General features: G+C 37.1%; 1 protein-coding gene across 17 annotated transcripts in view; it reads right to left on the reverse strand.

Annotated features, from left to right (window-relative positions):
• HDAC9 (histone deacetylase 9) overlaps positions 1 to 12,640 on the reverse strand; it is a 972,671-nt gene that overhangs the window by 29,550 nt on the left and 930,481 nt on the right. For all 17 annotated transcript variants that reach the window (XM_070470395.1, XM_020901439.2, XM_070470453.1 and 14 more), the window contains one exon: positions 7,341 to 7,425. In XM_070470395.1, the coding sequence (XP_070326496.1) occupies positions 7,341 to 7,425 (85 nt within the window). The remainder of the gene's footprint in view (positions 1 to 7,340; positions 7,426 to 12,640) is intronic.

Genomic DNA, 12,640 nt, shown 5'->3' on the forward strand with positions numbered 1-12,640 from the left:
CACTGTATGAGAACTAGAGGTCATATGAAACGTATGTTTGTGCTTGTGTATAATGTATATGTAAATATCTAACAAATGGTCTTCAACAAACTTGACCTTCGAGCACACCCTATCTTAATGAATGGTATCACAGGTGTGTGTGAAGTGCATCGGGGTGCTAACAGCTGAGAAAATAATCAGAAAGCATTTCTGTCCTGAAAGAGTTTGCAGTCCAAGAAAGATGCATAGTTTTATTTAGATTCTTGATTTGATTAGTTTTGCCTTAGTAGAAATGTGAGTGAAAGAAAACTCATAATTACAGATGCAATTGGAATTAAAAAAAAATTTCCAGACAAGTTAAGTCTCTAAGCAGATGGCAGGTTTTCCTTTTAATTTTGGAATATTCTAGTATTAGTGCTCCACCAAACAATAATCCAGCTCTTAACATTTCAGGAGAATGGTTAATAAGAAATTGAAAATCAACTTTCAAAAAGCCATGTGCGCAAGTCTGATCTGGCTTTGAGACAAGCAAGGCTGGCGGGGTTAATAGTGAGAAAATGTCTAACGCTGCTTTTCTTCAGTGAAGGTCGGCCTGGCCCAGGGCTGCAACGTCAAGGCCTCTGTCTAAAGCCAAAAAAATCTATGACAAATAGCAGCTCACACCTGACAACAGTCAGGGTTTTAAACTCAACAGGGCAGGGATTTGAAATTCTGCCAATCCTTGCATTTTTTTGTGATTAGATGTAATTTGCAAGTTTACAAGGGGCTCCAAAGTGGATTCATAGCTCCATGGCTCCTTGCAACTTGGCACTGCCCTTCTAGAACGGACTCCGGCTAAACCTCAACTAACCAGAATGTCTAAAACTCCAAAACTTCAGTTTAATTGATTTTCCCTCTAAAACTGTCACGTTTGGATGAAATGGGGAAAAGTGTATACAAGAATAGCGAAGGAATGAGTATCTTTCTGAGCTAGAATAAAACAATAGCAAAGACCACTGACTTTGGAGCTAGAATGCTTGATCTGTGAGCTTGCTTTTGCCCATTTAGTAACTGTGATCTTGCAGTGTTTTATCTAGATGTGCCTCAGTTTACTTGACTGTAAAAGAGGAATGAAAACAGTAACTATCTCATAGCGTTGTTAAGTAGATTAAATGAATTAACACATTAATTCTTAATACTTAGAACTGTGCCTGGCACGCTGAAAACACTCAGTAATTATAATTTATTTGCTATCAGCTGACAGGGTTTGCATTGTGTAAATAATTTCATCCGATATCCCTCCAAAACTTCTCTGTGAAGAAAACTGATATTAAAGACGGGTCCCCCAAATCTCAAGCCTTCCGATCAGCAGTTTCTTTTTCTTAATATTCATCTTTCCTTTTGAACATTTTCCCCCCTACTGTTCCCCACCACAGGAAGTGAAACCACTACTTACTCTGTTGTCCAACCTGAAACTTTCATCCTCTCCATGCCTATTAAATACTATATCAAGCCAACGTCACTTCTGAATTAAATTGCTTACATCTGACAGTAAGTCCTGCTATCTCTCATCCTTACTGTGTAGGTAGAGTGATCTTTTGAAATGTAGGTTTTATCATGCTCCTTCTGTGCTTGACATAAATCAACAAATGCCTTATCAGTTAAAAAGTCCATTTTCCACATTGGGTGTATCTCTTATTCTCCCCTGGGTCTCAACAGCATGGAGATGGAGGAGAGAGGGAAAGACAGGGAGATAAGAAAAAAAAAAAAAAGGCAGAAAATCAAAAGGAAAAGGAACAAAAAGAGAGAAGAAAAACTGAGTGTGGGTGTGGACTCAAGAAGCTAGAGGGCTCTGAAATGATTTATGCAGTGCTTGTTGCAATCTGGGGAGACAACCCTTTAATCTATGTGCATAGACCCAGGAGGTCAAAATCTTGGACAATTTCCTCACAACACAAGATGTATACAAATTCCTTTCAACTTAGAAACAAACTGATTTTCTCCTGATCATCTGATGTAAAAGGTATTTACATAAATACCTTTTCTCCTTGGGAAGGGGGTAGGTAGAGTGTATTAAAATAATGGGAGGAGATGGCTGAAAATGGTATTTCACATATAAGAAGAATAGATGCTGTCATCTCTAGAGAAAGTTTAACCTTTAACAGTCTTTTTTTCACTAATTACTATTCAGATATCTTAGTCATCAAGATAATTGGATAGTACCTTCTCTGATTACCCACTCTAATAAAACACCAATAGTGTTTGTATTACCAGGGGTTATCTCCAATGGAAATAGAGTAAAAATGAAATCAGCAAAATTAATAGCCCTCCATTTGTTTCCAAAATCATTTGTTACTTTTAAGGGTAATTTCTGAACAAAGGATATAATAATATCAGAGGAGCAGATTAAGGAAGAGGGGGAGGAGAGAAAGAATGTGTTGAGGAAGAGAAGAAGGAAAAGGAAAGAAGAGCCGCAGACAGGACAAAGAGGAGCAGGAAGTGACTCACTCAGTGACACAGACAAACGTGAATTAGGTAGGGTTCTGACCAGGATACAGTGTCAACTACACAAGCCTCTAATCTCCCAGAGAAAATTCTGTTCCATTTTTATTTCTCTAGAATGGGCGACAGAGTGTGCTCTGCCCACTGCAGCTGCCTGAACAATGTGGATAACCAGCTACCTTGTAGTCAATTACACAGTTACACGGTATATTGTCCTACAATGGGAAAATCATATCCCTTTTCATGTTGGTCTCAAAAGTTGTATAAATTCAGAAGACCATAAATGCAATTCTCATTGCCATAAATAATGCTGTGTGTCCTATGTATGAGTTTAAAAAATACAGATTAAATTTAGCCATACTGACAAATATCATGTGCAAGAGACATGGATGTTGTTTCTCCACTGATATACAACAAGTCTGACAAGATCATATGGTGACATTGCAAATAATGTTCCTTCCTCATTCTGACCTATGTCATCAGTTTGCTTGGTTGGCACAATAAGGAATTCTAAGACCCCAATCTACTAAACAAGGGAAGAATTCCTAGAGTGAGAGAGAGATGAAAGTGGGGAAAAAGGGAAAAACTTCTTAGCATTCTTCTCTGACTCTGCTTCTGATTTGACATTTTTTGGACACCTTGCAGCACCTTAGAAAAGCAGTGTGGTGACAAGTAATTTCTCTGGAAATCCCTTAGGAAAGTTAAGTGGCTAGCTCTTTGTCACATGTCTGGTGAGGGTTATACTGATATTCATATTATTTTAAAATCCCCTGATAGTGTTTTTCAACTTGTCAGCTGCAAACCACTGGAGGGCTGCAGCAAAATTTTCAAAGAATCCTCAAATCCTTGTGTACATATACATTTTCTTGGTCCACAAATCAAAAGATACTGTGATTACCACTATGGTCATGCAGGAGGTCTACAAAGTTGGTTGACACTTAAAAGGAGTACTCTTCTTTCTAAAATATTTAAATAAATAAAAGGAAACCATGACTGTATACTTGTGGTTTCCATATTTTGAGGTTTCACAGATCAGTATCAACATCATTCATTATATGTTTCTCAAAATTACAGTCTTTCAAACTATATAAATTTAGTTTCATGGAAAACTCACTTCATGGTTCTTCCTTTCAGTTCAGCATCCGTGAAAGTGTTATCATGAGCCAGGACTGCTGTAAACATGTTATCTGGGAATCTTGCTTCTCACCTTATTATCTAGAAGATGGTAAGAGTTCAACGGACTGCAAGTTGTTAGGATGGATTTCAGGAAAGGATATAAACCTGTGACAGTCCTTTATCCTTCTCTGGGCTGACTTTTTACCTGGCATTGCTTGTTGGTGATTACAGATGGCCGGTCAACTCTTAGAACTGCCATCTCCAAGCTTAGCAATGGAAATGGTTAGCTCACAAGTAATTCATGTTCTTTCTAACTTAGAAGTGACTCATCATTGTGGGTTGTGAAAGAGTGTAAAGAAGTGGGCTCTCATGGATATTTTGCCTGCATTTCTTAATCCCTTGTTCTGCTTGAGCTAACCAAGGAGTATAACCTTAGTTAAAAAGTCAGTCTGGGCTAAGGAAAAAAAAGTGTGGCAAATACTGATGTATTAGCTGACTCATTCATTCAACAAATGTTTGCAGAACACCTATTACATTTCAGACACTGCACAGCAGAGGATACAGCAATTGAAAACAAAGAACATCAGCAAAAACAATCTCTGCCCTGAGAAGCACCCAGGAAATATGTCTGATCTAGAACAGGGGTGAATGGTGCTTCAAGATGGTGTCCCAAAGACATAACGTTTGCCCTAAGTCTTGGAAACTTCATAGGGACAAGGCAGAAGGCGCAGTGAGCAGAGTGAAGAGCATGTGCAAACATGAAACTGCCTGACCATACCTCCCTCGTCAGAACTGGCTGATCTCTGTGTACACCCACCACCTTAAGCTGAAGCCGACCCTTACCTGTCAGGGGCAGGAGCAGGGGTTGGGGCTGGTTCTTTACCTGTTAGGAGAAATAGTTGCCCTGCTGTTGCCTTGTAAGGCCTTTTCTTCTCAGCTAAGTAAGTAGTACAAACAAGCACAGGACAACAGGGATGACTGTGCTGCAGAATACTCACATCCATGCGGCCAGGCACAGGGCCAATGCTAATCACAGCCTCCAGCACCTGCATGCCCTCAGCTGGGGGGCTCAGTTCTCAAAGAGAAAACCACATAACGCCTGTCAGCACCTTGCTGTCTGCCTTGGGACATGGCAATCGAGGAACTTGCCTGAATGCTTCCCACATGCTACAAGTCCTGCTTCTCCACATTTATGTGCTTTTCTGATACTGTAGTCCCAAACCCCAGCACAAAAGAATCTTCTGAACCTGGGATAGGAAGTGAGTAGAAATTCGAACATCTCTCCAAGTTAAAAGGAGTCACCTGTTTGACACTCAGAGACAAGTGAAGAGGCGGCTGCCCTGTTTAACAAAGGCTACCTTCAAGGCAAGCTTCCTACACAGGCAGCCTGGGCAGCTGCAAAGGACCCCATGGCCAGAAGGGCTCTCAGTCCTGAATAGTCATTCGAAGGACTGATGCTGAAGCTCCAATACTTTGGCCACCTGATGCGAAGAACTGACTCATTATAAAAGACCCTGATGCTGGGAAAGATTGAAGGCAGGAGGAGAGGGAATGACAGAGGATGAGATGGTTGGATGGCATCACCAACTCAATGGACATGGGTTTGAGTAAACTCCGCGAGTTGGTGATGGACAGGGAGGCCTGGCATGCTGCGGTTCATGGGGTCACTAAGAGTCGGACACGACTGAGCCACTGAACTGAACTGGGTGGAATGCTCAATATGAGTAAAGAGATTTTTATGGGGGAAGTGGTCAGGGTTGGATATTTGCAAAGCATTTTGGAGCAGAAGACACAGATTCAGAATCCACAGGGGCAGAATTCTTACACAGAAATCTGATAGTACAGTAAATTCTTTTCAAGAGTCAAAAAGGTTTGTTTGGCTAAAGCAGACTGCACAAGCCACACAATAATGTCAGTGGTGAAAGGAAAAACATCACGCAGGGCAAAGTCATTACCGGGGAGTTAGATCCAATGCAAAAGCCAACAGTAGTTTCTAAAGACATATATAAACCATGAGTTTTTACACCTATGTGAAACTGAACCCTCTGCTCCTGTCACTGCCTTCAGAACATTCCCTGTTTCTTCATCCGGCCAAAATCCTCTTCAGACCTTAAGACTAAGCCCAGGCCCTATCACTGCCGAGGAGTCTTCCTCGAACCCTCCCCACTTTCCAGGGCTTCTCCTTCTGGCTGAAAGGGGCTTAAGGACTGTTCCTTGCCCATGATTCAGTGCACGCTGTGACTTCTACTAAAATGATCTATTTTAGAGCCTCTCACTCACTGGAACGCAAACTTCCTAATACTAAAAATTCTTCCTTGTTCCTATTCTGTGCTTTGATTTGATAAGTGCTCCAGTTTTCATGTAGCAACATGTAATAAGTACTTAAGAATGCTCATTGAAAGTGATGTGAACATAATATACACAGGGACAATGATTTTTAATAATCTGTGTGTATAATGGTAGGAAAAAAGATAGAAAAAAAGAATCTATGTGTAAAAAGTAGATAATTTTTCTACTACTGATGACCTTAGTGAGGTGTTAGATTACACTGAATAAGCACAAGATGAATGGATTACACAACATGCCAGTCACAACCATATCTCCAAATTACTACTGAGCAAGCAAAGACAAAGACTCAGAGACACAGATGGAAGGTGGCTTCTCCACCTGTGTTTAAAAAAAATACTTCAACAAAAGAGTTGAAGAGTTGATGCTTTTGAACTATGGTGTTGGAGAAGACTCTTGAGAGTCCCTTGAACTGCAAGGAGATCCAACCACTCAATCCTAAAGGAAATCAATCCTAAATATTCACCGGAAGGACTGATGCTGAAGCTGAAACTCTAATACTCTGGCCATTTGATATGAAGAGCTGACTCATTGTGAAAGACCCAAGTGGTGGGAAAGATTGAAGGCAGGAGGAGAAGGGGACAACTAAGAGGACAAGATGGTTGAATGGCATCACCAACTCAATGGACACGAGTTTGAGCAAACTCCAAGAGACGGTGAAGGACAGGGAAGCCTGAAGTCTTGCAGTCCATGGGGTAGCAAAGAGTTGGACATGACTAAATGACTGAACAACAAAACAGTGGCAAAACTAAGGATTTTCCAGTCCTCCTTCACATTTAATTTTGCCATTTTGTTTTCCTGTTCATGCTAACTTCTATATTAATTTGTGCCTGCTTTCAGTGTGTGTATGTGTACATGCGTGTGTGTGAGCAAGCTCATGCATGCTATCATCTATAAAGAAAAATTCCTGATAAATTAACACTGATGTGAAAGGAACTGGATAGTAAAAAAAAAAAAAACATCTCTAACTCTCCCTTTTTGTTCAGTTGGATTTCGTGGTAGGCTTTCTCATGAACTTTTTCTTTAAAACCAGTAAATTACTGGTGAATTCCAACATCATTAGGAGATAACTTACCTCAGTTAACGCTGGACAATATAATCACAATTTCTGTGTTAATTTAGTTCCTCTGTGTAAATACTTAGTGGCAGTAATGGAAAAAAATCCAAATACTCTTGGAAAATATGAGAAAAGCAAGGTTTTAAATCTAGAGTCTTCCAACTTTGTTATCAGTGCGAGATTGCCACAGTAAAAAGCAAGGCAATAACACATTTAGGTATGAATACACAGTAGGTCCAAATTATAATTACTTCATATCTGTTCCTTATATTTGAAAAACTCAAATATATTTTCCATGTGCTCAATTCTCAATATATGCTTAACAAGTACATTAGAAATATTAAAAAATTTGAAGACATACTTTGAATTTCAATGATCTTCTGTAGAGAAATGACGGCATTCATATTTGGAGTTTGGTGGAGGACATCTTCTGCAAGTGGCTCCAGCTGTAAGGACAGCAAATGATAACATGAGCAGGACATTATGACTTTGTAAGTTTGACAGAAGCAAACCAAACAGAAACAACCTTAAAAATAAAAAAAAGCTTGCTCCAAGAACTAATTAACATTTTTCTGATATCAGTTCCAAAAGTGTAGCCAGTTTCATTTTCCATTTTGCAGCAATATAATTAAATTCCAAGGGTCTCTTCTGTTGGTCACAAAACTAATCTATGAAGTCCCTGAAGCAGGTGCGTGTCTGTGTATTAGTCATATTTAAAAATCCGAGTTACTTATGTAATTTTTGTAGGTTACTCACAGAACTAATTCCACCATTTGTGTACATGCAGCTGGGCCCTGCAGACAAAACCTCAGGGAAGCTGAAGTAGACAGAAGGTGGGAAGTCTATTATTCATACTTCCGCAGTGTTTTTGCATCTAACTACTCTATGTTTGGATATGTCATAGTAGAAAGCCACGAGACATAGCTGCTCTTGTTTAACTGCTATTGAATACATAGTAGAGAAAAATTTCAAATATTTTACCAAAGATAAAATAACTGTACACTTTTGTTAGGCTTCCACTGTATTTACACCAATGTAGATACTGGTGGAAGCACAGGACAAATTCCTGATCTTCTGGAATAACACTGATTTTTCATGGGGAAGCTCGGCAAACATTGTTTCACAAGAAATGAAGAAGAGCTTTAAATAATTTATGGAGTGTTCTGGCAGAACTAAATCTGATGATGCATCCCTGGGGAATACCTTGGTGATATGGCTTGGTGTGGAGCCGGACGAACTGCACAGCCAGAGCACTTGCAAACAAAATAGCTGTCTAGTTATTGTGACCCAGAAAGCAAGGAAAGTAATAGTAAAAAAGGGACTGACAACCACAAAAAAGATTTTTTGGTAAATTTAAAGCTAGTAGTCTCAAATATACCAAACTATTATAAGGCAAGAATGGGAAATGATGTCATTAGACATTGTGCTAAACCATGAATTCATCTATATCCCTTCATCTGTAGGGGGAAAAAAAAAAAGAATATAAAAAGCTCCGGGATTCCAAGTTTCCACAGCATATGCGAGTGAATCTTCCCCCCAGGGTCTCTCTGAATTGATTATTCTATACTTCAGTCATGGAATCTACAACAATAGCACCTTTCTTCCAGATGCCATAGGATAGCAGACTAGCTCAGGGATATTTATACGTGGGTAGATTCACTAAATATAACTTTCCAGGGTGTTTTTCTTAGCTGCCTAAGAAAAACTTTTAAAACATCAAAAGGTTTACTTGCAATATAGTTTGGCAAGATGGGGAAAAAAAACCCACAGGCAGTGAAACGTACTGCAGTTTTAAACACTTAAAATTGGTTAAAAATCATTTTTTAAAAATTTGGTATTTCAGATAGTATCTTAAAAAAATGTTACCCTACGTAGTAACACCCTCTTAACTCAGAGGAACTCCTGAATCATAAACGGAAGGTTACTTGGAAAACTCTTATTCAAGAATTAGACAGGGTTGAGCTACCTTGCTCATAAATAATCTTTCCTTTCACTTCTGTCTCGGGGCTTAGAGAAAACTTTTTAATAGAAATCAGGTAGACTTTCTTAATAAAACGTTCTGAAATATCATTCTGTGTTCGAATACTTAAGAACAAAGGCACAATGTTGTATCAGCATATTTGGTTCTTAAAAAAGCTTTCCTGCAACTTCAGGGTGAAAATGCTGACAACCTGAAAGGCGCTAGCTACTGGAACGAAAGCTGCAGGGCAGAGCATTAATGCGAAAACCTCATTTCTGGAATGCTCTCACTTTAGGTCTGTGGGCTATTTTTAGGACTTAGCTTATGTAGAAAATAAAGGTGATTCAGGGTGTTAAGAGTAAAAATACAAACAAGCCTAAACCTCCAATTTGGAATCGTCAGTTAGATACGATAAAGTTGTGTCTATTTATGAAAGTAGCCTAGAGAATTAAGGCAATTACATTGATAATTTAAGCCTCCCAAACTGTTTTCCTGCGTGTTTTAGGTGAATGTCATTTAGAGGATTTAACCTTCAGTAAATTGCCCAATTTGTTTCATTTTGAATGTATATACATAGACAGAGTTGAATTGACAGAGTTCTCAATGTAGGTTCTTTATTTTTTCTCTAGCAGCTCTGCCGAGAAGGCAATGGGTAATACTCTCAGTTGGCAAGAAGGCAAGCAACATTCAGATTCTGTTTTCATAAAATTAAAACCTTGTCTAGAGGACCACAGAATTGAGTTATCTTCTCTAGAAGAGTTTGCTGATTTAATAATTCACAATTATAAGCACTAAAACATGTGACTAAAGCATCTATTTTATAAATATTTATGAGTATTGGTCATTATTAGTAAAATCTAATAATCAGCTGTAATAAAATATTAAATAGTAATATTTTATAAATTTGGAGAAAAAAGAATATACAGTAAAGCTGTATTATGTATTTAGTTTGGCTGATAATACATCACAAAAATACTGGCAATGAGGCTATTCAATGTTAGTAAGAACTATTAAAAGATAAATAAGGCAGTATTGCAATCATTTATGCAAACCCAAGAACTTCTGCATGTTTTATACTAGATAAAACAGATGCAGATGTAGGAAATATCACACACCTATCCTGCCATCTTTGTTGCACAATTCCATCAAGTAATAATAGTTGTAAGATATACTAGATGATTTTAACACAACTTCTTGACCTTTGAAGCTCTCGTTTAAGAGTTCCTGTATCTAAAGCTTAAATGCAATCATTACAGCAATTCTTTATATAGCTTTTCAGTCAGTACAGGGATATTTATTTTTCTACATCTTTTACAGAAAGTTACAATACTGTATTAATACAATTCAGATGTTTGTTAAGTTGCACATACCATATAATTTCTAAGTACTACAGCTATTTTAATGCACCATAAAAGTTGTGGCCATTATCATGTTGCAAATAAATAATTTTCAGATTCTTTTGAACTAGGTCATTTAAAATATAAAAAATCATTTTAGCTGGCACTAATGGAAGACGCACTAATGGAAATAGGCAAGGGTATCCTTGGAGAAGCCCAAAACTTACTTTGTACTTAAGAGACAAGGAAATCATCTCTATTATTTTCATGATTCAGAAAAGAACAGAAAAAAAGGCTAATCAGATTTTGCAAAATATAACAGGTATGTGAGGATAGGTGCACACATCAATCAAGCAAACAATCTACTAACTAGTCTTAGTTTTATATTACGCTTCTCAAATATGCCAAGTATTTTTACACTCTCATACCTTTATTTATTCTGTTCCCTCTGAATTTTATTTTCCCCATCCTTCTTTGAACTAATCTTAGCTTTTATATTACATTTCCCAAATATACCAAGTATTTTTACACTCTTACACCTTTATTTATTCTATTCCCTCTGAATTTTATTTTCCCCATCCTTCTTTGAACTGAAACCTTACTAAAGCATTCAAGGACTAACACAAACACTGCCTGCTCTGAACTCTTTTCTAAAATCCTCTGATATACACAAATACTCTGGTTTACTCAACACACATATTATAATCAGCCATGTGTGTCATACTTTTTTTATGTTTTTTTTTTCATTTATTTTTATTAGTTGGAGGCTAATTACTTTACAATATTGTAGTGGTTTTGGTCATACATTGACATGAATCAGCCATGGATTTACATGTATTCCCCATCCCGATCCCCCCTCCCACCTCCCTCTCCACCTGATTCCTCTGGGTCTTCCCAGTGCACCAGGCCCATACTCTTATTTTGTTGTAACCAATGCAAAGGCAAAGATAGGGCCTAGTATATAATAGGCATTTTAAAAAAAAATGTTGAATGAATGGAGAAAAGATTAATTGGAAGAAAACATGGGGAAAAAAGAAAATAAGTTAAAGTGTTAGTCACTCAGTCATGTCCGACTCTTTGCAACCCCATGGACTGTAGTCTTCCAGGCTTCTGTCCATGGAATTCTCCAGGCAAGAAAACTGGAGTGAATTCCCATCTCCTTCTCCAGGGGATCTCTCCAATCCACGGACCGAACCCAGGTCTTCTGCATTGAAGGCAGATTCTTTAACGTCTGACATACCAGGTACCCTCAAAACATGGGGAGATAGCATTTATGTAGCTCTCCAAAATCAACTGACCTAAATGGAGCAGATCCTTCTTCCTAGTTGCCTGACATAATCAGGGCATGTTTTTAGACTAAAAGAGCTGGAAAATCAACAAAGATAATTCATTTTTAAATCAAAATAACTGATTTTAATTGATGTTTTAACTGCTTTTAAAATTAACCAATTTTGTTAAACTTATTAATTCTAATAATGTATAAATGATTTTGTACAGGATTTCTAGATATACAATCATATCCTGTGAATAATGACTTATTTATGCCACTCTAATCTTACTATTTTTAAATTTCTTTTTCTTATCCTATTGCACTGTCTGGGACCACAAATGTAATAGTAAAATGAAGCAGTAAGAGTGGACACCTTTGTCATGTTTTTTATTTCAAAGAAAAATTCTCAGATTTCACCTTTAAATTTGATGCATATGATAGAATGTTTGTAGGTATCCTTTATCAAGTTAATAAATTTTCCTTTTATTCCCAGTTTACCAAAAGTAGTTCATAATTCAGTGTTTAATTTTTCAACTAATTTTTAAACATCTATTGAAATGGTCATATTTCTTCTTCATCCCCTTAATGTGGTGAATTACAAAAACTAATTTTGGAATGTTAATATATTACATATGTGGCTTAAATACAATTATGGGTTTTTAAGATAATGATGAACTACTAATATTTTAAGGTTTTAATTACTATATTTATGAGCATGATTTTCCTGTAATATTCTTTTCTTATAAAGTTCTTTTCTGTTTGGGTATCTATATAATACTAGTTTCAGAAAAAAAAAAAAACAGTTGTGAAGCATTCTTTTCCCATCTTTTCCTTTATTCTAAAAAAATATCTATTATTAGCAGAATGCACTGATAAAGGTCTGGTGTTTTCTGAAGGTATATTTAGTATTGAAGATTCAATTTTGTTAATTTTAGTAGTGTTCAAATTTTCTGTCTTTTTGATTCAGTTTTTGCAAGCTTATATTCTTACAAGAATTTTTCCATTTCAAATAGAATTTCAATTTTCTTTTCCATGAGGTTTTTTAAAAACAATTCTTATAATCCTTTTAATACATTAAAATCTCTAGTAAAGTT

The sequence above is a fragment of the Odocoileus virginianus genome, chromosome 1, assembly GCF_023699985.2.
Source record: "Odocoileus virginianus isolate 20LAN1187 ecotype Illinois chromosome 1, Ovbor_1.2, whole genome shotgun sequence".
Lineage (NCBI taxonomy): Eukaryota > Metazoa > Chordata > Mammalia > Artiodactyla > Cervidae > Odocoileus > Odocoileus virginianus.